The sequence below is a fragment of the Drosophila takahashii genome, chromosome 3R, assembly GCF_030179915.1.
Source record: "Drosophila takahashii strain IR98-3 E-12201 chromosome 3R, DtakHiC1v2, whole genome shotgun sequence".
Classification (NCBI taxonomy): Eukaryota; Metazoa; Arthropoda; class Insecta; order Diptera; family Drosophilidae; genus Drosophila; species Drosophila takahashii.
Genome location: NC_091681.1, coordinates 23,313,210 through 23,340,545, shown reverse-complemented (window position 1 = coordinate 23,340,545; position 27,336 = coordinate 23,313,210). Strand labels below are relative to the sequence as shown.

General features: G+C 42.5%; 1 protein-coding gene across 2 annotated transcripts; it reads left to right on the top strand.

The window, feature by feature from the left end:
• Positions 1-1,143: 1,143 nt before the first annotated feature.
• abd-A (abdominal A) lies at positions 1,144-25,739 on the top strand. Of its 2 annotated transcripts, none has more exons than XM_017138076.3 (6): positions 1,144-1,919; positions 3,276-4,279; positions 5,279-5,535; positions 9,366-9,413; positions 22,424-22,647; positions 22,727-25,739. In XM_017138076.3, exons 2-6 carry the CDS (start codon positions 3,396-3,398, stop codon positions 23,096-23,098), a joined length of 1,785 nt encoding a protein of 594 aa, XP_016993565.2. In that variant the 5' UTR covers positions 1,144-1,919; positions 3,276-3,395; the 3' UTR covers positions 23,099-25,739. The 2 variants fall into 2 exon arrangements, with proteins under 2 accessions (XP_016993565.2, XP_016993549.2); XM_017138060.3 differs by having other exon boundaries at positions 1,149-2,350.
• Positions 25,740-27,336: the final 1,597 nt, after the last annotated feature.

Genomic DNA, 27,336 nt, shown 5'->3' with positions numbered 1-27,336 from the left:
TTGTTGTGTATAATCTTTCTTTCAGGTAAATAATTTTTTCTTGGCAGTTTATACGATGGAAATGCACAATGCTATTATGTAGTAAACATTTTAAATATTATTTTTAAAGCATTGACAATTTATATTGAATTACTAAACCGTCCAATTTGAACACTTGTGACCCTTATGAAAATTATAAAATAATAAATATTGTTGTTTAATATTGTTTAAACCAAACCATATAATAATTTTGTTTCCTGATTGGTAATAAATATTTTTTTATAAATCCGAAAAATTATAACACAGCATTTCACTCAATCTGTATCCCCTTTTTCTCTCTCTCACTCTCTATTCGAAATCCTTTAAAATGTCAGATAGCAATGTTCTCCAAGTGGATAAGTTAAGAAATTGCAGATTCACTTTATTTCCGCACACATTTGCGCAACGAAGGAGGAGGAGAGATAGAGAGCAACGGGAAGGGGGTGGGAGAAATGCTTGTGTGCTGTCCAATTCCAATCGTAAATTTGAAATTTTTCATAAAAATGTCATAACAGCAATTCCAGCGACAAAAAGAAAAGAGAGAAAGGAAAGGCGGACAAAAGGCGGCGGCCGACAAAAAGTGAAGAAGCAGAGCTGACTTTTTGCAGAGTCGGCGTTTTTCATCTCCCGAAATTTATGGATTTTTCGTAATGCCACTAGAGGGTGGGCACATAAAAAATGAAATACAAATTTCGGCTAATTTGTATCGGAAAGCACTCACTCAAAAGTCAGCACTCAGCATGAATAATGCAGGGTAATTTGATCAACAATAACATTTTGCCAAACAAAGCATAAAACACTTAAAAAAGCATAGCACTCAAAGCGGGGCTCAAATAGTTTCACTCGGCTGGCTCTCGTTCTCACGTTATAAAGAGGCAAATTAGGAGAGCACTTAAAAGGCACTCAAAGTGGGACGAAAAAAAACTCACTCAAAGCCACAGCGAGGCGGCCATCATGCGAAAGAGAGAGAAAGAGCGAGAGCAGTGGCCATGCTCCGCCGGAGAGGAGAGCGCGCCAGAGCGGGACGGACATACGATCCGGCTGCGTTGCCATCTTTCTTATTGCCGCCGCTGCCGCCGTCGACGTCGAGTGTTTTTGGCGCCCAACGAGTGAGCCAAAATGAATTGTCACAAACTCAGCATCCAGTTGCCCATAAGAACGCTCGCATGGCTTTTGTATTGCGCCATAAACGTTTCGCTGCTCGTAACGCCACAACGCTCGACGTTTCGCAGCGGCCTTCGCTTTCGCTTCTCTTCTCGCGCGTAAAGCGGTCTCCCCAAAACACACAAAAAAAATACAACAAAATTATACAACAAAAAAATATAGAAAGAAACCCCCCGCAGCAGACAGACAAAACTCAAAGTCTCCAACGACTCAAAGCGCCGCCGTCGCTGCCTCAGCCGCTGCCTCTGCCGACTTCGCTGCCCGCGCCGGCAGCAAGAATTACCAATTACACGAAATTTTTATACTCTTTTAAAAATTTCGTTTTATTATAATATTTATTATCGTGGCGCGCAGTAGTGTCTGCGGAACTCAGCTCTCCACTCTTTGGATTCCCGGCCCTCCGATTCCGATTCGGATTATACGATTATACGACTATACGACTATACAGCTATACGACTGTGCGACCAAACGATTCAGTTTCCGATTCGCCGTGTTTATTGTTCCGTTTCGGCCGCCGGCTTATTGTCACTTAACTGTTATAGAGCGCATAAAGTATATAATATTGTGTGAAAAATCCGTACCGAAAAACCGAAGAAACTGTCAAAACACTCGGTTTATAACTCTCTGTGTGCGGTGCATAAAAATTAAAAAGCCATAAAGTTGACATCGTAAAAGGTTCGGCTGTTCCAGAGTTCGATAGTTCTACCTGCAAAGTGTTTTATGGCATTTTAAACAAAGTAATTAAAGCAAAACGTAGGGAGAAAGCATTTCTCCGGCCACACACACACTGTCGCACACTCACGCACACTTGAGAAGTCGTTAAAAGCCGCAGGGAAACTCACTCTGCCATAAAAATACAAGAGTGCCATTAAAAAAGATCGCGCGCCTATAAATCACACGTACGAAATCCCGCCGGCACAACGTCCATTCGAATTTCCGCGTAATTGATGGCCGCCTTTTAATTGCTTTTACAACAAATAAAATATACACACACCCCACACACACGCACACACTTGTGCCACAGCTGCAACAACAACGCAACCCGAGACCATATGCAAATTTAACAAATTTCGTTGTGAATTCGCCAGCTTCGAGCGAAAAAAGAGAAACAGAAAAGCTGCAAATACAAACTGCTCGCCAAAAGTTCGCTAGAGAAAACCCGAGAAAGGTAAAGAAATGCATTTCACTTCTCCGAATCGAGAAAAGTAGCTAAAAAGTCGGGCAGGTGGCAAAGTTTCCTAACTCTATCTCACTGAATCTATCTAAAAAGCTACTAACTATTTGCCACCAAGTTTGTCTACTAATTTGGGTTTAACACCAAAAGAACCTTAAAAGTACATACATAGCTCCCATACTAACCCTTTGGCATTGTGCAGGAAAATCTAGCTGAAAGATATATAAAACATCAGGACTATATATATTTTCCACTTGAGTTCTGTATCGCGCTACCCGAAAGATTTATGTTCAATCTAAACATATTCAATTTGGCTAATGTTCTTTTTTATGTTTTCCGAGCAATTTCTTTAAGCAGTATATATTTTTTATTTTCCCTTGTTTCATTTTGCTTATCACATTTGATGCAGCGCTTTTATTTGACGCCAAGTTTATTTTTGCTTTTAGTACATTTTAATTCGATCAATTTGGGGAGTGATTTATATAGTGATTCTATTGTAGTTTGCATTGGATTATAGGGCAGTAAAGTCAAATCGAGACGGGAGTATGAAATACCCGTTTTGTTAGTTGATTTGCCAATAAAGTATATTTCATTAGACATAAATACATTTTATATTGGGTTATAAATCTGTAAAATTTATGGGAAAGTTTAAAGTAAAACAATCTGTTGAACTTTTCCTGCTAATTTAGGGACTATAAGAATATGAAGAACATTGAATAATAGATTCTTGATTAGAGAACACATTTCTATTCTTATTTTAAAATATTTAGAAGATTGAATTTAAAATGATTTTTCGAATAGTCAAAACTTTTGTCAAATCATAACTAAAAGCGCTTTTCCTACGCTGAATTCAAACAAAATTTGTTAAAGCCACACAATGAGAATGCTTGAAATCCTAAAAACGATATACTCTATATAGCCATATTAACCGAACGACTCAGATAAATAAATCGAACTCGAAGAAACGAAAAAAGAACAAAAAGTGGACTAAACAAAATTCCGAAGATCCGATCCTCGGCCAGAGAGCAAAATATGTGCAATGTCAAAATTTGTTTTCGATAGTATGCTGCCAAAGTATCCACAGTTCCAGCCGTTTATCAGTTCGCACCACCTAACCACCACCCCCCCGAATTCGTCATCTGCAGCAGTTGCCGCCGCCCTAGCCGCCGCCGCCGCCTCTGCCTCCGCCAGCGTTTCAGCCAGCAGCAGCAGCAGTAACAGCAACAACAACAACAACAACAGCGCCAGTGGCAGCAACACGAACAACAACAACAACAGCAGCAGTAGTCCCAGCAGCAGCAGCAACCACAACAGTAATCTCAACTTGAGCGGAGGATCCCTTTCGCCGTCGAGCCATTTGAGCCAACATCTAGGCCAATCGCCCCACTCGCCGGTCTCCTCGTCGTCGCCCTTCCAGCAGCACCACCCACAGGTGCAGCAGCAACACCTGAACCACCAGCAGCAGCAGCAACTGCACCACCACCACCAGCAGCAGCAGCACCACCAGTACTCCTCGCTCTCGGCCGCCCTTCAGTTGCAGCAGCAACAGCACCACATCAGCAAGCTAGCCGCCGCTGCCGTCGCCTCGCACGGCCACGCCCACCAGCAACTGCTGCTAACGCCCCCGTCGGCGGGAAATTCGCAAGCGGGCGACAGCAGCTGCTCTCCGTCGCCCTCCGCATCGGGCAGCTCCTCGCTGCACCGGAGTCTCAACGACAACTCGCCCGGATCCGCATCCGCTTCGGCATCCGCATCCGCGGCCAGTTCCGTTGCCGCCGCTGCAGCCGCCGCCGCCGCTGCGGCCAGCTCCTCGTTTGCCATCCCCACCAGCAAGATGTATCCGTACGTGTCGAACCACCCGAGCAGCCACGGAGGACTCTCCGGAATGGCCGGCTTCACTGGATTGGAGGACAAGTCCTGCAGGTGAGATAGAAGAAGGAATTGTAAATATATTATCCCTTACCAATACCATTTCCAAGTACTATAAAGCAAGAATTACAAATTAGTTAAAGAGAGATCATTTAAATCTTTAAAATTTTCGGTCTATCTTTAGTGTTAAGTAAGTGCATCCTAACATGTTTTATAATTCATGAAACTAGACCTTCTTATTTCGATGTCCTCACTATTTGTTTTTAATATTTTCTTTCCTCGCTGATTTTATTTTAATTTATAGATTATCGGCCATATTTCAAAGTGCCTCTCACGCCGCATTATTTTTAAAGTATATAGAGACCACTTAAAGAATTCTTCAACTGTTCTTTTTTATCTTCTTGTCTTTTGACAGCACCCTTTGATCCTTTTCACAAGGTTTTAATAATATTATTCATCTCAAACTTGACGTTATATAAAATGCAATTACAACAGAACCTTCTTTAAAATGGAAAACAAGGAACATTGAGTCAGCTTCCAAGAATCCATTTCGCATGCTCTCATTTTGGCAAACGGAAATGCCTGTCGAGACCTTCGGTAAAATCTGCAAATACCGCAAAACCGCAAATCCGTTTCGAATGCGCTCTAAATATCGGGTCCTGGGGACCAGGGTCCTCGTGGCCAGGCTATTCTAGCCCTCGGCCATCGGCCATTCATATTGAATGGCCATAAAGTCGGAAAATTAGAGCAGCCTGCGGTGGCCGGTGGCAATTTGTCGCCTGCCACGAGATTCGCACGCACGCTGACCTTCCGCTGTGGCCATTTGCATATTAGTACCACTGTGCATGTACAGTGAACCCTGCTGTGCGTGGGCGTGTTCGGGATTAGTGTGCAATTAGAGCTAACCGCAGTTGGAAGCGGGTAAATGCAAATGGGCAGCTCATTAGCATTTGACTTTCGAGAGGAAGTTGGAAATGGTTCTATAGAACTAGGGATCACATGCATGTTCCTTTTCTCTCTTTCAACTTTTACCCATCTCTTTCTCACCTGCAGCAGGTACACGGACACCGTGATGAACAGCTACCAGTCGATGAGCGTACCTGCCTCGGCCTCCGCGCAGTTTGCCCAGTTCTATCAACACGCCACCGCCGCCGCATCGGCGGTATCGGCGGCCAGTGCCGGAGCGATCGGAGTCGACTCGCTGGGCAACGCCTGCACACAGCCCGCCTCCGGGGTGATGCCGGGGGCAGGGGGAGCGGGCGGAGCCGGTATCGCCGATCTGCCGAGATATCCCTGGATGACGCTCACAGGTGAGTCAACGATCTCAGGGGAAAAAGTATGAATAAGCAAGGGCCCTTCCCTTCCCTAAAATCCAAAAACAAGATCACAAATTCTATACAATATTGGATCGGAAATTTCAAGGGAAAAGAAGAAAAATATTTTAACCATTTACAGAAGTGATCTATTGCATTAGAAGCCCAAACATTTATTTCCTAAGTCCAATTTTAATCAGTTATAACCAATAAATAAATTTGTTGGAATTAAATCAATGACCTTTGTAAATAAATAACGATCTTTAAAGCTTCTTTAAGCATCTAAGGTCAAGAATAACTCAATAGCATACATAAATATTTATTACACTGACCCAAACAAACTGCATATAAAATCTAGGGTCTATCTATTCAGTATTTTGTATAATAAATCATCCCAATCATAATAAAAACCCAAAGAAACCGTGTATTTCAAGGAATGTATATCGTCTTAAATAAAGAATACACTTGCTTCACGATCAACAAAACGATCTCTTAGAATTTTGTGTACTTATAAATCATGGCCACTTACACTGAAACGAAAAACAAATTTAGAAGTTATAAAGAAAATTTTAAAAATGATTTAAATGCAAACAAATAATTGTTATATTTTTAAATATTTTAGTATATTTTTCTTATTTTCGGTTGAGTAATTATCGCACATTTAAACAGATTAAAATTTATATTTATGTATTAAAACTTATCGTTTTTAAAGCTTTCTTTCCGATTTTTCAAACGCTTATTCCAAGTGTAGTGGTGTGAATGGTTACTCTGTACCAATTACCCAGGCTCATATAAACAATAGATAAACGTGGCGCAAACATTTACCAATAGCATTCCCATTTCCACCGCCATTCCGCCTCCAATTCCAATCCATAATGAACACTTTGCGGGGCACTTCCAAGTCGTTTATTTCGCATAAGTCTTCCAGCGCGATTCGAATCCGAAAACGAAATGAGCGAAGAGCTAAAAAGTTGGCAGTAAATAAAAATGAAAATAGTTTGAAAAATGCTTCTCTTGTCTGTCGTGCTGTTTGGCGCGTCGATTTGTAATTTAAATAGCCTCAAGGTTGCCCCACACAAAAACCAAGAGCCAAAAAACCACTGGGATGTGCCCCGCGCATACGAAATCCAGATATCCGCCGCAAGATACAGATACATAAAGAGATACAGATACTTTGCGGACGCCGCTCTTTTTATGCGGCTAACGTAGTACGAGCGAACTCGCTTCAAATTTATGTGGGTCAGTTTAATTTACGCGATCCGCTCGCTTTTTTCCGCGCATTTTTGCACAGCAGATTTATTTATCATTTCTCTGCTGGCCACTCGATTTCCACAGTGCACAAGAAGAAATTGAACGAATTCAGTTTTCCACACTGCCCCGCGGGTTGAATGCCTCCTGATTAATGGCAGACACCATATGAATAGACTGTCAATTGGCCTGAGTTATAGACTGCACATCGGTCGCCGGAATAGAGAAAAGATCGGCCAATGGATTTACTCGGAATCACTGGGATTTCATTTGAATTTACGGCACAGGCATGTTAATTAAGCAGTCTGAGTAATTTTTAATCGTTAGGAATTAATCATAGAAAATTATTATGCATTATTATGTCTTATCAGTTGAAAAAGGGATAAAAGTTAAACTGAAGAATTTTCATTTATTTTATTTTAGAACAAAAACTTAGAACATCTATTTTTGCACATACAATTTACATATTAGCCAGATTTGGGTGTCAATAAATCGATAACCAGCGCTCTTATTAATCTATGCAGATTAAAAATCAATTCCTCTATTTTAGTGCGGTCTTTCGCTTAGAATATGAATTCATAGGTGGCTAACACACCTAGTTGGCCGGCAAGCAAATAGATACACACAAACCTGTTGGCGCGAAAAAGAATTGAATAAAAAACCCACCGCTTCGGCCGGTTGGGAAGATAAACGGTATTTCGCACAATGAAATATTTTGCATATCTCCCGCTCACAGCGCCAAGGCGATAAAATTGTCAACGAGATCATAGAGACGCGACTGGCGGCGATGAAAGTAAATACGAGCATGACGCCATTATGGCAGCCAAGTGCGCGACACGTCGACGCAGCCCCCCTCATCCTCCACTCCTTAAATGCACACACTATACATAAAGATGTTCATATACATTTGCACATATATAGCTTTAGCTATATATATATATGCTATAGCCCGGCAGTTGCATGTGAATCGCACAAGAATCGCCTCTCCTCCTTCGGAAAAGTCTGTTCGTTTGGCTTTCACTTTGCCAAGCCTGCGAACCCACCCAAAAAAACTCAGAGACGAAGACCAAGACCCAGACCCGGACGCACCAGCAACATGAACAACTGCAACAGCAACTGCAACAAACATTGCTATTGCTGTTGGTGTTGCTGTTGCTGCTGCTGCTGCAACAACGGCAACGTTTTACAGCTGAATGCTTGCCAAATGCAATTTAACTAATGAATTTTAATATTTTACGCCAAAGCGTCTGAATGAATTTTCATTTTCACATCGTTGCACCGACTCCGGCAGCAACATCAACAATGTTGCCGAAGGGGCCGAGATGAGGGAAAAGCGGGAAAAGCTGGAAAATGGGTGGAGCGGCGCGCCTGCACCTGATTATGCTGATAAGAAAGCAAAGAGGTTAACTTTTCTTAATTATCTGGAAAAGCGCAGCCCGACAAAGCATGAAAATGGCGAAAGCATTTCCCATCGTCTTCCACTCTGCGAATTCGCAAACTCAGCACGTGCTGTGGGCGGAAAGGAAAAGAAAAGGGGAAAGATTTGCACTGAGGGATATAAAGACGTAGTTTTAGGCTCTTAAATAAATTACATAATATTAATATTTTTTATTATTATTTAAAGAATATATCATTTTCTGCAGAACAAATAGATGAAAGAATCTGATAAAACCTAGATAGAATATTCAATAAAAAATCAAAAATTCGTTTAACAAAATTAATTGCGACATTCTTTAAATGTTAAAATCAGAAAATAGATTCCCTCAATATTTTCTCCTTTAATATTATTATAATCTTTTCATTACTATCATATGCCTATGAAATCTCTATGTGCAGCCAGAACACTGCCTTGGCAAGATAAGAAGCGTCTGGCCCATAAATTGTGCAATCATCAATGCGACAAAGAAGTCTCAGAATCTGCAGAATCTTTTACATATTAGAGATTGCCCGTCCGTCCGTGTGTCAAATAAAGTGGCAACAACGACAGGCGAATGCACAGAAATTTGTGTATTTTAATTAAAAATGCGCCAACGATGCCGAGCAGCTTCATCTGCTTATTAATTAGGAGGAGTCGGTCTGGTCTGGTCGTTGGCTCGCAGTCATCTTTTCTACCCACCCCACCCTCCATCTTTCCCAGTATTTTCTCCATATCTCCCTCCATATCTCCGCCATCTCCTCCTCCGAATCGCCCATCGTGGTCTACTTAAAGCGGAGCCGGTTCAACTGGCCAGAGGTTCACTTGGCCGGTGGTCCGCTGACTGCCGTCTGCCGACTGCAGTGGCCCGGCTAATTCTGCTTTTTGTGGCTGGCGCTGACAACTAAATTGAAAACGACCCGATTGAGTGGTTTATGAAAGCTGCCATGTGGCACAAATGTCCGAGGGGCCAGTGGACACATATGATTTGAGGGATCGTCGCTCCATTACTCAGCGGGATGTGCTCAAGGCTGTTTGGTGCGGAATTTCGCATTAGCAGCTCACATATGGGGAGCACAACTCCTTACCAACTAAGTAGTAAAAAATGAAAACTGCTAGAAAATCCATAAGCTAATTGTTTTCCTCCTTCTCTCTCTCATTTCAGACTGGATGGGAAGCCCCTTCGAGCGTGTCGTTTGCGGCGATTTCAACGGTAAGTACAATTAGGCAATTAACCGGAAACCCTTGAAGTTAATATCCCGAATGGCCATGGGCCAATGGGTTATGGGTGATCGGTCTAACCAGCCGTGGAATATGACGGAAAGGGCCGTTTTTTAGAGCCTGCCGCGATGGCCTTGAAAAATATGATTTACCTGCTGGGTGCGAGGCGACTTTCACCCGCCGAACGAACGAAAGAAGAACCCTTCTGTGTAAAATGCAGCCTGCAATCTGCCGAACTCATTCGTCACATGACTCCCGCTGTCCCGTCATAAATCCCTCATCCTTTGTCCCATTCATTCTGCAATTTCATTGTTTATCGGAGTCATTTTCTGGCAAATATCCGAGGGCATCCGGCAACTGCTGTTCACTCTCTATGTTAATTTAGTCAGCTCCGTGAAAGTTGCACCGGTAACTCAACCATGCCGGTCAAGTACTCGTCCAAGATCGTAAATCACCATCCGTATTGTTTGGGGCCCCCCAAAATTCAAGCTGCTGGTGGCCATAGCAATTACTCGAATACTTCAAGAGTCGCAAGAGTCGGTGTAAAAGAAAAAAACTCACTCAAAGCTGGACTCGTCGATTGATCGATTTGTATGATCGTCGATCTGCGATGGGTCCGTTGTTCTGGGCCTCGTTAAACGGCTTTTTATGGGCGTTTTATGATCTATTTACGATTTTACGCATGGTCTTGTGCCGTGCATAACGATCGTAATGTTGCGGCCACTACCGTACGATCCCAGTTTTATGGGCCCGATAATGGCGTTGATTGTTTGGCGAATCACCGCCGCGTTTAATTAGTTCGACAAACGACAAGGGCAGCCGCAAACACGAGTAGCCACTGTCAATTGCTGGTTACAATAGCCGGTCATTAATCGGCATTCACATTCACATACCCAATCCCAATTCCGATCCCATCTATATGCCCATTCACATTTCACTTGACTTAATGGCGCTTCCCATTAGTTGGGGTTTTTGAATAAGGCATGTAGTCGAATAACAATAGGGAGCCATAGTGTGTTTATTAATTCACTGCCTAGTTTATTTCCGCGATTAAAGCGGGTCCCACAATTTCGAAAAGCAATTTACAATTAGTTTTTGACTGTAATGCTAATTGAACACAGCGTTATATTGCCAAGATGTAGGGTAGTGATATAATTTTGAATTTAATAATTCTTTCTATTATTTATATTTATTTTGATGTATTTCATGATACCTTAGCCTCCCTTATCACTATTCAAAAATCACAGTGATGTTTTATCGATTAGGAAATGGAATTCAGCCATTAGCTGTGTACATTGCGCATACGCAGAGTGGTCCCCCCGGTGACATTAGCAATCTACCCCCTGTTTTTGGTGTGGCATGTAATTGCGAGCCGTTTAATTGCGCTCGACCACTGGGCAAACATTGCGGCCAATGTCCCAATAGTCTGGTTTGCTGGTTTCTTTGGTCCGGCGGTCTGAGGGCCTGCTGGTCCTCTGGTCCCTCGTCTTTGGCATTTGGTCTTTGGGCCTGGAATGAAATCGGAGCGTTCGTGCCGGAGTTCGATGCCGCAGAAGTACGTGCCACGGCTCAGCTTTTGGCGTCACAGATCGTTTGATATTCGAGCGGGTTCAAGCCCCCCGGGCTTCCCCTTTGCCACTGGCGATCCTCTGGTGTTTGTTTTGTAAATAAATCACTGGCGTTGGCGTTGAGCGGAGTCATTCGGGCAATTTACAGCACTAACAGCCGCTGTTTGACAAGTAATTAACTCACCGACTTTCAGTTGCCATTCTGCATAGAATTGCTGTGGTGGTTTTTTTTGTTTGGGTTTAGTATTACAATCAGCTAGTTTTCAATACGAAACGTTTGTTAAAGTGTCGAATTGTTTGGTTAAAAAATATTCAACAATTTCAATAATTTATGTGTACCTTAAAAATAAACATAAACATAATAAACATTCGAACACAAGTAATAACAAATACGAATTATTTAAACAAATGCCGTAAAACCGTGGTAAAAGAGCATTTATGTTAAATTTTTATTGTTTTTCAGTCATCATATTTTATTCACAAGAATTCAAGAATTGCTAAATAGATTTATTAAAATATGCAAACATTCAATAACATAAGCACAAACATTTCAACCAAGTAATATTAAGTATGACAACTTACTCTAAACAATTATAATAATATAATTCAGTTTTGAATAGTACAACAATATGTAAATGTTCTTCTCAAGTTTCATAGACAGACTTACAATTAATGACCCGACTGTTTTTCAAAACAAATCACTTAGATTTTTTCAAAGTCTACAAAGTGACTATCTATCTTCATGGCATGATTTATTCGCATTCGCCGCACAGCGATAACGGCGCGAATGGAATAATAAAATATATTATTATTATTAATTTTACAAGCCATAATTGCGGCTCGCGATAAGCTCGCCCGCCGGGGAATTGAGTTATTGCCACAAAGACCTTTCTATCTATCGCAGCCCCGTCTCTTTCTTCGCCCGACTGGCCGTCTCTTTCTGAATTCAAAGCACTGTCTTTGGGATTGAACTCGTCTCGCGTGGAATCAATGCAATATCAATGTTTAAATTCAATTGTGGAGGCGAGCTCAATGTCATTGGCAGGGGTTTCTGGGGGCGCGAAGATCCGCCATCTCGCCGATAAACGTTGATCCCGCAGTGGGGTTAAGATCCCTCAGCACCCGCCGCCCCCACCCACCCACTTAGCATCCCTCTCTGTCTGCATCTGTGCTGCTATCTCGCTCGAAACATGGACGACGGCTGGCAAGGGTTAATTTATGAGGCGCGATAAGCGAATTCCATTTCGTTTCGGTTTTGTTTAATTTCCGATTCCCTGTGTTTTCTGTTTTCCTCTTTTTATTTGGTCTTGTTGTATTTACATTTGCTCTCCATCTCTCTCTCTTTCTCTTTCTATCTCCCTCTGATGAGGTTGGGGTGGGGGAAGGGGGCAGTGTGCGACACCGTGTTATCGGCACGTTTTCTGTCGTTGTATTATTTTTTTGGTTTTTTCATTTCGCCCTGCGGCAGCGGAAAATTCGAAATGACACGTTTCTCCGAGTGTTGTTGCTTTCCTTTTTTTAACTACCCCGTGCGGCTGTTAATCTGCGGTTTTAATGCCCAAGTGCCGCAAATTGGCAAAAAAGGGGTTTGGATTACAAGGATTCGGGGGCGCGGGGCACTACGATGGGCGACAGGCTGACAGAACCACAGACAAGGACAAAATGGCAGCCAGACTGGCGCGGATTTTCGGCACTTGGAATGGGCCGGCAGACATGTAAATTTGGCCCAGACAAAATCAAATTAAAAGCGCACACGTTCCACAGACAATTGCCGACTCGATCCCCACCCACCGCCGGCGCTTAATCAAAGTTTATTCCCCTCTAACATGCCACACAGCCAGAAAAAATAGGGTCAAAGCACAATTGTATTAAAATACAATCAGATATATACTAATTATCTGACTCCACATATTTTCGAGGAATTGATATTTCCTTCCTAAATAATTTTTTAAAATATTTTTTAAAGTTCCTTATTATTTTCATACACTTATTTTTTTCCCAGTGCACATGTGTGAGAACCAACAAAACCATCACTAGGCAAACTTCACCCATTTCCATTAACTTAAATATTTAATTTACACAAAAGTTTTATTTAGAACTTGGCTCTGGCGTGCGACATTTTCCATTTTCCTCATCGCGTGCAATGCGTGACTGTGACCATTTCCCCCCACTTTCCGGTTGTGATAAATTTGAAGACAGAGCGTAGTTAATATTAATTTAATCGCGGAATTAAACAAGTCGCTGGCGGTGTCGGTTAATGCACTCCTTTGTGCCATTCCTGCGGCTAAATTTATTATTTCTTCTGATTAATTGCCGAGATTAGAGTGTTTACGATGCACTCAGTTCTCTTTTGATGCGCCATAATCATTGGGTAATGAGAGTGGTAACGAGGTAGTTGCATTTAAGAAGAAATATAGTTTACTTTAGGCATTTAGACATTCCCTCATCCGATTAATTAAATAATTTTATTGGTAGGATCTTATCTCAGCGTTTTCGAAATTCGAGTTTTCATTTTTAATATTTATGACACCTTTGAATGCTACAATTCCAAAGAAATTTTCCTCGATTTCCCTTAAGGAATAAAAGGCCTATTGTGTTTTGGAATACTCCCCTAAAGGAACTCGTTATTCCAGTTGTTGGCTTTTGTGGGAATCCTTCCGTTCCCTCGACCCTCTCTTTCTCCTAATGAAGCAATTCAGGTAATTGGAGTTACTCCAGAGCTTCGCATGCACTAGTTGTGAAGAAAGGAAGAAACTTGAAAGGGCACAACAATGGGGGAAATAAAAACCTGTCGGTGACAAAAGACTTTTCATCTGGGATCATGGCAGCCCAGCAGCCACCATTTTCTCAAATTACTCTCGTGCAGCCATTAACAAAGGGCCAACTGTGCGAGTGTGTGTGAGCCATTAATCAAGTTTGTCAGCCACGAAGAATTCCAGGGGAAGTTCAAGATTGGAAACACTAATAGGTGAGGTGCGTTCTCTGTGGTCTGCGGAGAAGACAGGGCGACAACAATCAAGTTCTCAGGAGCCCACAGGACCACACCTTTTCGAGGGGGTTTCTGTTTCTCTTTCTGTGGGTATTATAATGAAATTTCCAACCGAGGGGGATAAGCATGAGTTATGCGCACGCCTAGGTAAATATAGAACCCGCATCGATCGATCGATGCTTTTTATACGAATTTAAGTGTCACGTTCTCGTTTGCGGGGAATCATGTAGGCGGGGGGATTAGAGGGGGATAGAGATGCCAGGGGTGTGGGCGGGGGTGCTTCCCCGAATGGCGTTTTAATACGTCATCGTTTCAAGTCAGCCCACGCAATCTAAGTTATGGCCGACATCTGCCCCCAAGTTCTGCATTCGAATGGGAATAGGAATCCGGAGTTCGTGTTTGTTTTCACCAAATAGGAATAGGTATATATATCCGAGTGCTTGGACCCGTGTGCACTGGGCCGTGAACGCAGTTGGGAAAACGGGCCCGAAAAAGGCAAGGAAAACCCAACCAAAGCAAACAAAACACCAAAAAACAATACCAAAATGCGTTCTCAGTCGAAAGCAGTTGGCTCAATTTATATGTATTTTCAATAAAAGTCGATATAATGCTTGCCAAGGTTCATAGAACGACCAAATGAACTTGGAAACGGCCGCAGAAACAAAAAAGGAGAAAGAAAAAACCCGACGGTGGCAGCCAATGAAGGCAATCAATTTCAATTCAGTTTCCTCGCCTTTCCCAAAACGCCAAAGCCAATGAGCCGTCCAAAGGGCAAGACGAGGCCAATTGCAGTTGGGTTACGGCTTCAGAACCTTTTTGGTACCCTGCATCTTTGGCAAAGGGGTATCTTCACTATCTGAAATTTGGGTGGTCTACAGATACAATCGGTCAGTGTGCTCTACAGAATAATAAATTACATTATGGGACATACTTTAAGTGAGAATTTATCTATTAAATTTCGTAGTTCCATATAAATTAGCTTCATAAAAATAATTATTCGAAAGACCAGTTTGGAAACTCGTAAAAAAATACTTGTACATATTACAATATTATGGATTAAATTGTTAAATTTAAATCTTAAGGGTATTCCAACGGCCTTACAAGGTTTAATCTTAGTGGTAGTTACCAATTGCCCTTTGTCTTTGTTTATCCACCGAAAAGAAACCCCAACAAAGGAGCCCAAAAGTGTTGATGAACCCGGCCACCCACCGATGCAAATACTTTTCCAGATACAGATACAGATACGGACAGCTAATTTCACTCACATACAGAGAGACAGTCGCTTTGGCGCCACTTCATTTTGATCATTGAATGGCCGTTGATTGTGTCGCATCGATTCGCGGCGATTTTAATCGCAGGCGGCGCACATTAAACGCCTTTCATTTGCAATTAAATTGCGGCGCACAGACGGGACTAGAAAAGCCGACAGATACAGAAACAGTAAGCTACATAGTCGGGGATACGGATACGGATTCGATGAGGGTGCTCGAGTTGCGGTCAGTTGGCGACACGTGTCCCCCGGAACAAGAAAAAAATAGAGAACGCCTGGAACAGACGCCGTTTGCAAAAATCTTGCGGATTACCAATTCTAGACGCCTAATGCCATTTATAGGCCATCGCTACAAATGCTCCACAGCTGTCCGTCCGTCCAAAATTAGTTGGGCTCCCCATCCGGAACTCTTCTTCTCCTCTCTTTCGCTCCGGGTGGCCCAACAAATTTATTGGAACCACTTCGCAGAGATGGTTTCTAAAGGGGAGGGGGTGGAGAGGCCCGAAAGAGTCTGATTTTTCCGGTTTCCTTTTGGCAAGGCTTTCCGCCAACCCCACACAAACCTACACACACACACATTCTGCGGCTGGCTTCTTCCGTTTTCCCTTTTCACTTTTGGCCATATATTTTTCACATTTATGTCGGGTATTTTGTCTTATCACACCCTCGTGTTTGCAGTGCGTGCAAAAAATACCAGGGGCGGTGGGAGGTGGGCGGTAAGGTTGTGCCGCCAACCACCCACGAGATTAAAAATGCCATAAAGACAGTAAGGGTGAATGGCTCTAATGGCTGCCGTTGCCGTTATTTGCCATCCCACTCGCGCTCTCTCTCTCCCTTTCGTTCTCTCTCGCTCTCTCTCTTTCTGACTGTGTGCTAAACGAAAAAAGGAAAACGGGAAAAGGAAAACTCCGGCTGTTACCATGTTGGCTCGAGTTACCATGGTTCCTGGTTTGAGTGAGAATTAAGGGCTGTCTGCACTTTCAGGGATACAGCGCGAATATCCGAGAGTTCGGCCCTGCAAATGGTTATCTGGCGAGATAATGGGAAAAACATATGAGAACATTCATTACATTCGATAATGCAACGGTGAGGAATTCTTTTGTCAAGATTTAAGTGATAGTAACATATGGCTGCAAAAAAACGCAGAAAATGTATTAAAGAAATTTCGCAAAATATTTATAAAATAATATTTTTTCATACCACTGATTTAAAAATCCCTATCTTATATGGACCTTTCCTTTTTAGTTAAAGCCTTTAAATGTTAACTCTTGGGGAAGACGTATAGTCTAATTGTTTTTTTAAAACTATTTTCCATTTCATTTAATCCTTTATTCCGACAGCACCATTGAGAGTACCAATTTAATTGCAAATTCAAATAGTCCGCTTCCCTTACATCGCCGATCCCTTCATTTTCAGCTAGGGCAACAACGAGGAGTAATTCCAATAATGGCGTGAAATATTTGATGAGAATATATTAATCCCTCAGGAGCCTGTGTATTTGCAACATTTGCCAGGAATTTTCTCCGCTTTCGCCAGAGGAGAACAGAGCACAACAGACAGCGACAGCTTGCCATATATTTTCCAAGATTAAGCACACAATTAGCAGGGGAAATGGGAAGTGGGAGTTGGGGGCGTGGCAGATCTGATAGCACAAACAACAACATTGGCAACGCGCTGCACATAAATTGCAGAAGAAGAAGAAGTAGCATCCCCCTAACGCAGGCTTTTCCACAGCCAGGTTTTTCCGCAAACGAGACACCACCCACTTTTCCTCGCCCTCCGGCGTACGAAATGCCTGTGCGACTGATTAAATTTAAATAAATTTAATAAACATAAATTATTTGCAATGGCAGCCAGGAGTTGCTGCTGCTGCCACATTTAGCCACCCCCAAAAAGTCGAGCATGAGCGCAATTTAATGGCGGCGCTTACCTGCCACACCCCCGAATATCCTGTACATCCTGAACATCCTTAACATCCAGCCCACCCTCCCCCTTTTCGCTAAAAGCCACACAAAGGCACCAGATGTTGCCCGTGAGTCTTGTCGGAACAGCGTTTAAGCGGCTTTTCTTTCAAAGTTTAATTAGTCTTCGACGCTCGGAGAATGCCACGCATTTGCATATCCCTGTCAGAGGAGCTGAGGGGGATGGGGGCTGGGGACAGGTCCCCGGGGATGTCATTTAACCCGGGGAACATTGCAATTTGCGCTAAATGCCCGAAAGATCGTCTCCGCAATACAATGAACTCCCTCGAATGGCGGAGGGAAGAATTTGTTGAGCCATCACCCAATCCTCGCGACCCCAAAACATTCCTCACTTCCACGAGTTGGTTGGTTGCTATATCTTCGGGCATGTTAAATGTCGGCCCTTTGTTTATATATCTCTCAACATGCCATCCGGGAAGTTAGTTTCGAAAATTCATACCCAATATAAACAAATCAGCATAAAACATACGCAGCCAGTGAAATTTCTTCTCTCCCAAAAAAGAAGAACGAAATAAATATAAGGCGGCATAAGTATGCATACACATTTGTGGATGCCTATTCCTTATTCGGGTCTTGTCTTCAAATGTCTTCTATTAAAGATTACAAAAATGTAAAGTAAAATGTTTTGCATGTATTTCGGATTTTTATACCCTTGTAGAGGGTATTATAATTTCAGTCAGATGTTTGCAACGCAGTGAAGGAGACGTTTCCGACCACATAAAGTATATATATTCTTGATCAGCACCAATAGCCGAGTCTATCTAGCCATGTCCGTCTGTCCGTCTGTCCGTCTGTCCGTCTGTCCGTCTGTCCGTCTGTCCGTCTGTCCGTCTGTCCGTTTCTATGCGAACTAGTCTCTCAGTTTTAAAGCTATCGCTATGAAACTTTCCCGAAGGTCTTCTTTCTATTGCAGGTAGTACATATGTCGGAGCCAGCCGGATCGGACCACTATATCTTAAGGCTCCCAAACAAATATAAGAAAATTCATTGTAACTTTGTAGGAAGTAGGCGTTTTGATTCTTGACTACTTAAAAACAAAATTGAAATAAATCGAAACGCTGAATCTGGAATCCCTGGAACTGCACCGAGTGAGTATTCTTTTATCTACAAGGGTATATAAGCTTCGGCTGGCCGAAGGTAGCTTCCTTTCTTGTTAATTTCTTAATATTATTAAATATGTTCTACATTTATTGGCTACTGGCTGAATTTGTAGATCGCAATTATAGTTTATCTTTTGTCAAGGGACTTTAAAAACTTGTTTTCATTGTCAAACTTTGATCAAATATAGTTATAAAATGTAAGCTGCCTATTTATATAATCTTTAATTCCCATAACTTCTTCTGTTCACAAATAAGAGCATTAAAATGTAAAATGCCCTCGGGCCGCAATAAAAGGCCGCTTAGCTGAATCGGCAATATTTAAATATTCCCCAGACTCTCCCATAAAGTGTTCGAAGCCCCACAAGATTTCCACAAATTCCGTTCGAAGACAAATACACAACGGAATTTGCGCGCCAAAAATCAACAAACAATTCGAAGGCGGGAAAAGTTATCCAGTACCCCCGAAAACTTGAATGGTCAACGGCAGCAAAATCAGGAAATTTATTTGCCGGCAAACAATTTGACCCAGCTAGAAACTGAAATTCAAACTAATTGCCGGCAACTGAAACAACAAAGCGCTAGAGCACGCCACAATGTTTCAAAGTTCTTTGTCAAGTGATATGTAAATTTGTTTATTATTTACCAAAAAACGAAAGCAAGAACGTTAGAAAGGGATGGGCAGACAAAAAAATAGGAGCCAAACACTAAACACGAAATACTTGTACGGCAAAATGTTTGTTTATTGTACAATTTTGTGTCGCTTGATAAACAAGACTCGAAGACTTGTCAGCGTCCCCACGGAACCACTTTCGAATGCGCACACAGATACTCACGCACACAGAGCCAGATACTTGGGCAAACTATGGCGCTTTTGCCCAAAACCCCCTCCCCCATCCGCCCCTTTGAGAGTGTGTGTGTGTATCTTTATTGTACGCTTTGAATTGTTTTTATGATTTTTATGTCATCATAAGTTTCAGTCTGCGCTGTGTTTTTTTGTTCAGCTTCTCGTTTTCGTATGTTTTTGTGCTTATTTATACGCGCCGCTGTTTATTGAACAATTACGTTTATGATTATTAATATTTTTAATTGTTAATGTCATTGTTATAGACGCTGTCCCCGGGTCTGGGCCATAACCATTCCCATTCTCATTCCCATTTCCATTCCCATTCTCGTTCGAATAACATAACCATTCCCAGGCCCATTTGCACCGTTGACAGCGGCGCCTTGGGACGGCTTTCCTGGCCGTCTTGTCACCTCTCGGATTCCCTCGGCCAATCCGTAGAATATACAGTGGAATGGCCCATTCGGATCCGCTCCATTTTGGCCCGCCAACGCCACCGCGTCTGGAATTTCCTCCGATTCCGAAACTGATTTCTGGCCCTAGACCGTTTCCATGCCGTTTTGTTTACCCGACCGCCGATTCAGTCTATTGCAGCCGCGATTTATGGTGCGCTAATTGATTTTTAATTGGAAAATGGTTTTCCTTGGCAATTGTGCAACGGACCGGTTCGACCGGCCACCTCAAATTGAAAAAAAATATAAACTTAAGATAGCCGCTTAGCGCTTGTCAAATCTATCGAAGCGCTTACAGCTAATTTATCGACAAGTGCGCAATTGAAAGTCATCAAACCCCCTAAATCTTGGGAGATTTTATGTTATGCGATCTTATGGTATGCAGAAAATAAGTTGCTGACTCAGCTGGTCTAAAATGACTCACGCTAGTGTAGAGTAAATAAATAAAATGGGCAGAGAATTCCAATAATTGGTTGTTGATTTATGACTAGCAATTAATGATTAATTCAAATTATAAATACATTTGATTTTATTTATTTATTTTATTTATTTCTTTGTGCTATCAATTGGATTGCACAATTTTGATTGTTTACAAAACCTTAGATAAACATTACTGTAACATTGAAATTAAATGAACATTAAAATCACATAGCATATGATCAAAAAAGGATTCAATCTTTAAATTAAACTTGGAAAATACAAATATTTTTTTCTTTTTTTATAATTCTTCTCTCGATGATATTTTAAATACTCCGATTATATTTTCAAAATATAAATAATGTTCTCCATAACTTTAATGAATTCCTCATTGTTTGGAAAGATCATTGAACCCTGACAGACCCCCACAAAGCCGCTTTGCCCAGACATACTCAAAAATCCGAAACCAGAATTGAAATTGTCGATTGTATATTTTTCCCAAGCGGATTTAAGGCTTTCTAAATAGTTTTCGTGCATTGAGTGGAAATGCAGTGGCGTTGGAAAATCAATAACAAAGTAGAGCCGTTGAGTCAAACGTTCTCCTTTACTTTCCTCTCCGCCCAAGTCCACTCCGAATCCACGTGTGAGTGCTCTCTTTGGAATTCCGGTTTGGCTGCGCCGACTCACCACTCACACTAACAAAAAGAACTCAGGCGTTGCCATGCCGACGCTCGCTCTCTCTTTCGCTCTCTCTGTCTACCTGTGTGAAAGGCAGACTCTGCGGCAGCCATGTTGGATTCCATCACTCCGTCCTGCGAGCGATCAGCCATCTCGCTCGCACCTGCACCCAGCCACGGCGGCCATTGCGGGGGTCGTAAATCTTGTTTAGGGGCGCGTGTGTCCTGGGAGTCGTGATTTATGGGACGAATTGTAGCTGCTCATTGTAGCGTGTAAATAATTTAGATTAGTTTGGTATTCCTGGTCGCAGGACCGCAAGTCGAGGGGAGAGGCGGGAAAGGAGGTTGATTAGAATTGAAATTGCTTTTGCCCCCTTTCCTTCTATTCTCCGACCACTCCACGCAGTCAATGCTTTTCTCATTTTATGGCTGCTCTCCTCAAATTAAAACTAGAGTAGAGCGTTGGTGGCACAAGAAATTAATTTAAAGTAATTTGATTTGAATTTAATTTTTCTAAAATGGGTTTATGTCAGGTAAATTGAAAGCCATTTTAAAACAAAAGATCTAGACCAAATTTATTGACCAACAGTGAAACTTTAACTCTTTTACCAATCACAAATTTATTTTTTTCATTCAATTCAGATTTGTACATAACATACCTTTTTGCATCTTTTTAAAAAGTGCCGATAAGGGAGTTTTTTATTTTTGCACCCATGAGTCATTTAAACTGCCTATCGGCTCAGGTAATTCCAAATGTCACGGACTCATCCGTTCGTAAATATTTTGCCAACTGCTCAATCTCATAAAAAATGCAACGGAAACTAGGAAAAAACCCCAGTGATTTACAACTGCAGCCGTGGAAGATTTGCAAAATCTGCACCTTTCATAATATTACGTAAAAATTGTCCCTTTTTTATTTTGTCTGCCGGTTGCCGTTGGAAAGTCGCAACTTGAAAACCATAAAAAATTGTCGTTGACGTGAAAACCTTTTACCAGAAAAACTCGACACAAAGGCAGCAGCGGCAAAAAAGAAGAGAGACACGGTGGCCATAAAACGGCAAGCGGGTAAAAGTGAGAGGCTGCTGGGACTGGGACAGCAATTTGTAGATAGCGAATTTTTGATTTCCGTAACATAAACACGGAGCCTGTGCCCATTCCAGGCGCATCTTCGCACCGTCGCGCAAAAAATTCGCACAGGTAGCATGGAAAATTGCTAAAAAAAACCAAGAGGGAAATAAAAAGAAACAACACAAAAAAGTAGAGAAAGGAATGCAGGGAAAATCGGGGAAAAGCGCTGGCTGGCCACCAGGGCGAGACCTGCCGCTGGGCGAGTCGGTGCCGGTTGCTTCACCCTTCCACGCACTGCGTGCGATGCCAATCCGCAGCGGAATCAGGTCCGCAATGGACCCCGGGGAGCCGATGTCCTGGGGCGGCGGCTGCTGACGTCAGATGTGGCCTCAGATCACTCCCTTTCTTACCCCTTGGAAAAACTGTTTGTTTGGCTCATAATTTGCAGCCATTCGCAGACATTCGCAGTGCAGCGAAGCTCCCCAATCCGCCATCCCCCAGCACAAATCATGTGGCGACGCCTGACATGTGTTGCCGCTGACAGCCAGACTTTGCAGCTCATTAGGCGTTGCCCAAAAAATACAAGAAACCATCACCAACATCTGACGCGACTTTCTCCGTTTTCTCCTCCTCCGCAGGCCCCAACGGTTGTCCCCGAAGACGCGGTCGCCAGACCTACACTCGCTTCCAGACCCTCGAGCTGGAGAAGGAGTTCCACTTCAACCACTACTTGACCCGGCGACGGCGCATCGAGATCGCACATGCCCTCTGCCTGACCGAGCGACAGATTAAGATCTGGTTCCAGAACCGGCGCATGAAGCTGAAGAAGGAGTTGCGCGCCGTCAAGGAAATAAACGAACAGGTGAGTTGGTCTCGGTCCCCCCGGGGGCGCCAAAAAAATCAATACTGACTTGCTCCCTCTCTTTCTCTGTTTTTTTAAGGCTCGACGCGATCGCGAGGAGCAGGAGAAGATGAAGGCCCAGGAGACGATGAAATCCGCCCAGCAGAACAAGCAAGTGCAGCAGCAACAACAGCAGCAGCAACAGCAACAGCAGCAGCAACAGCAGCACCAGCAGCAGCAACAACAGCCGCAGGACCACCACTCGATCATCGCACACAATCCGGGCCACTTGCACCACTCGGTGGTGGGCCAAAACGATCTCAAGCTCGGCCTTGGCATGGGCGTGGGCGTCGGAGTGGGCGGCATTGGGCCGGGCATCGGCGGTGGACTGGGCGGCAATCTGGGCATGATGAGCGCCCTGGACAAGAGCAATCACGACCTGCTGAAGGCGGTCAGCAAGGTCAACTCCTAAGCTGACCCACCGCAGCCGCCCAGCCGAGCCAACGAGCCAATCTTCCACCAGCCGCACCACTAGCTCCACTAGCACCACCACCACCACCACCGCAGCCACCGCCAGGATCAGCGTCCGGCGTTCTTTTTCATCTCTTCGTCTGTGTAACGCGAGCGAGATAGCAAGCAGAAGATAAACTCGATAACTAAAATACGTAAAGTTTTACATAGTAAATAGTTGCATAAGTCTACAAACCTACATACACGCAAATGAGTGAGTTCGATGGCCCAGGGGCGATTCACTGGACTTGAGTTGGATTGCCTAGGATCAAAGCTTTCTGAGGTTTCCCCGAGTGCAGTGGCCTATTTGATAGTGCAACGCATGTGATTCCCTTCCAGATCTCCAGTGAGAACTTGTGTATCCGGCATTTCTTCCATACTTTTCCCTTTTGGCGCAGTCCAACCCCTAAATTGGCAATTCAACCCCCAGTAGCAGTGCAGAGCCTCTGGGCCAAAGGGCCCAATTCGGTAATATTAATGGATAACTTGAACTACTTAGAATAGCGGTAAATGCTTAAGGCAGGAGTTAGCAGGAGACGCGATCTATATAAATGAATATTGACGAAATGAGCGATTTTTGATAGTCAGAGAACTCCGTTGCCAGCCATCGACTAATTTCCATGAGAATTGGTTCTTGGGGGAAGGCGACTCGCGGGGTTCGAGTGTAAAATTATTTGCGACTGCTGTAGGATAACCTAGTTCGATATTTAGAGCCACGTTCGACTATGTTAAACGGTATATGAATACATAAATATATGGATATGCTTACAGATTAAAGATACTTACCTATAGAGTTATAGAGCGTACGTTTTGTATCTACCTATTTATTGGAAATTTATGTTTATGTTTTTCGAAAAAAAACCCTCTTCCAATGTTTTGTTCAAGTGATGTGTTTACTGTGTGTTTGCTGTATTTCGTTGTATGCCAACGCTTGAATACAATGATTTCTTCAATGCCATATTAATCTTAATTCGAAAGCAAGTAAACAAGTAAGCAAAACAATTGCGCAAATATTTCCATAAATACCAGTTGTAAGAACAAACGGTATGCAACATACCCAAAAGCATAATCACGATTTCAAATACGTAATAATAATAATGAAGCATGAAACTAAATTGGAGTAAGAGGAGCTGAGAAATTAAATGTCGTTTGCCAGTGACTAAAATTTTAAATTAACTACCATTAAGCGAGGAATGTACGAGGCGGCGAATGAAAGGCCTGCAGATCTACAAAACTAAAAGAATAACAAACAGAATGGAAACTCTGAAATACGTATTAGCTTAAGGTTGCAACAACAGACAAACTGTCGAGGAAGAAAAAGTAGGGGGAGATATATAGTTATGGAGAGGACGAGCGGCAGAACCCATATACGTAGATTTCAAACTTCCCCAAATTAAATTTACCTAGCATAGTCTCCCGCGGATTGCAAGTTGAACTAAAGTCAAAATCTATTTATTATACACAACCGGAGCGGAAGGCTTACACAGCGCGTATTTACATAAACAATTATTGACAAAAATATATATGAATATATATTACAAATATATACAACTATGAACTTATATGTGTATGTATAAATACCTAAATGTATGTGTATCTAGTATGGCTAACACAAAAAGCAGTCGAGTCAAAGTTAAAGTCACGTTTTGCCCAAAAGCCAGACACCACCAAAAATCAGCATCCCCACCCAGCGCACATATTTTTCTCAATTCTCAGTTCTGAATTCTCAACGGGAATACTATATTTTCCGAGTCCCCCTGTTTCGAGTGATATTCCCGGGTGGTGACAGCCTTTGCCTTGTTTCACGACCTTCTTGAAGGAAACCGAGTGCTTTCTGTTTCTGTTCCCGCTTCCGTTTCTGTTTTTGTTGCGTTTCAGTTTCTGTTTTGGTTTAAGTTTAAGTTTAATGTTTAGTCTCATTTGGACGGCCTAGCAAATTAGCGCGTAAATTTATATTTTGTTTGAACCATTATGCTAAAACTTCTGTTAATTTTAGTTTAAGTTTAGTTGTGACGAATTGTGTATTATATAATTTTATGCGATTTTAAAATGAATGCGAAAACAATTAAAACTTACCTTTGTTTCACTCCGACTGGGAAGCAACTGCAACGAGAACCCATCCATACGCCGACCTTTTCAACGAGGTCCAAAAACTTCAAATCAAACTAAACATTAGCTAATGCCTAACGAACATATATACGTAGAATCAAGTCGATACTATTACTAACCAACCAAGTTTACTCACCCAGCCGAGCATATTCGGCCATTGCGATAGATCAAGAACCCGCATATACGTAACTGAATTATATTCGAACTTTAAACAGATCCTAGTATTAGATCGATCGCAGAGAGAGAGCGATCGAGGGGCGCCCAAATATTTGCCATCGTATTTGTACATAAAACTGCATGACAACTACTTATGTTAAGAAACTGGATAAAAATCTAGAGGTCACAATTCGTTTGCGTTCGAACAGATTTCAGCCAAGGGGATTAATAAAATATGAAACTATGAGCGAACCCAAAAAAAAAAGAAAATGAAAATTAACGTTAGCATAAGCCAACAACTGCAGTGAAGAATAAATAAATAAATAAAATCAAAGGAATTTGTCTAAAACTAATTGAGTATTGGGTGCACCATTTGTGAATTACATCTTGGATTACTTTTTATATGAAATATGTGGAATGAATGGAAAACATCTGCCTTTAACAAAGGCTTTTAAGATCTTAATTATGAAAAATGCATCCAGAGATATTTTCACATATTCCCCAGTATAATTTGTATACTGATTTTAAGCGTGATATATTTAATGCATTCTTCCTAATAATCCACATCATATATCAGAGCATGTGTTTAGTATCGTGACCATTCAATAGATTAATATATTCTTATTTGGGGGCATAAATTCCCACTTGCTAATGCCGCTGCCGCAAATATTAATTAACGAATGCCATTTTGCGCAAATTGATTTCATGCCTCGTCGGCAGGGACGATTGGGGTTACAGTTCGCCAAGGGGAGATTCTGGCCTCTTCGCCTGAGATGTGCAATTGGCAGCGTGGCCACGTATCCGGAAATGTTGCAAAACGCCTTTAATTAAATTTAATTAATGCGCCAACAACTCAACGGATTATGATAATAAGCGCACACATAACGACGCCATTTACGGCACGCCCACATGTGCGACCGAAGCGAAGGTCTAAGGACCTAGGAAGGGCCTGGGTTCGAAGCCCGGCCGGAGGTGGAGGCCAGACGATGTACTCATCCTGTTTTCGGAGCTGCGACAGCGTAATGGCAGCGTCAACGAGCTGAGTCCTCGGCAGCGGAAACGGAAGCCCCGGCACCCAAATGGCTCATGTATGCAATAAAAGAAACTTTCGAAAACGTCAAAATGGCGTTCCAAAGATTGTCCCATTGATGGGGGAATGTGGGTGAGGCTGGGTCCTAGCTTTCCCATTGGGTTCACGGCGGATGTCGCCGCTCGCCATTCCGAGCACGTAGACGGGCCGGGCATAAGTTCACATTTGGATGCTGTTATTGGAAAAGTTTTCCTGCGTCGCTCAAACTGCCCCAAAAGGCGATCATCGACGCGATAAGGCAGCGCTTGGTATATATTTCTTATTTCATGTGCTCGGCAAGAACCATTTAGTGCAAACTGTCCCCTGATTAATAAATATTCTATAATTAGTATATGCAGAAAGGCAAAATCAAGCGTTTGCTGCTATATCTGTTTGAACAACTCCAGTAACTCTTATTTATATAAATATAAAATGTTTAAAAATATTTGTCAGCCTTAAAATTGTTATTTATTTTATAAATTTTAATTAAAATTGGTTGTCATTTTATAATCACACACTTGGACTGTAGCTAGCAGTTTACCGCTATCCATGATTTAATAGCCCTGAAACACCCATTCCTGGCCTATGTTTTATTCATGTTTTATTCCACTGTGTATCCAGCACTGCGCGATTCGGCAAATCCGCGGATGGCGTTAGTCGGCCGTGTAATTCTAATGCCGAATCGCACATAAACTCTGGAACTTTATGGCATTCAAATTCGTTCGCGGGCTGAGCCCGGCCAAAAAAGAATTACAATATTTTGACAGGGCAAACAAAGCCGCAAACGCTGATCCTACTTTAAATTCCATTCCATCCCCGCGCCTGAAATTGTGGATGCTGCGGCATATGCGAGGCCTAATTACAGC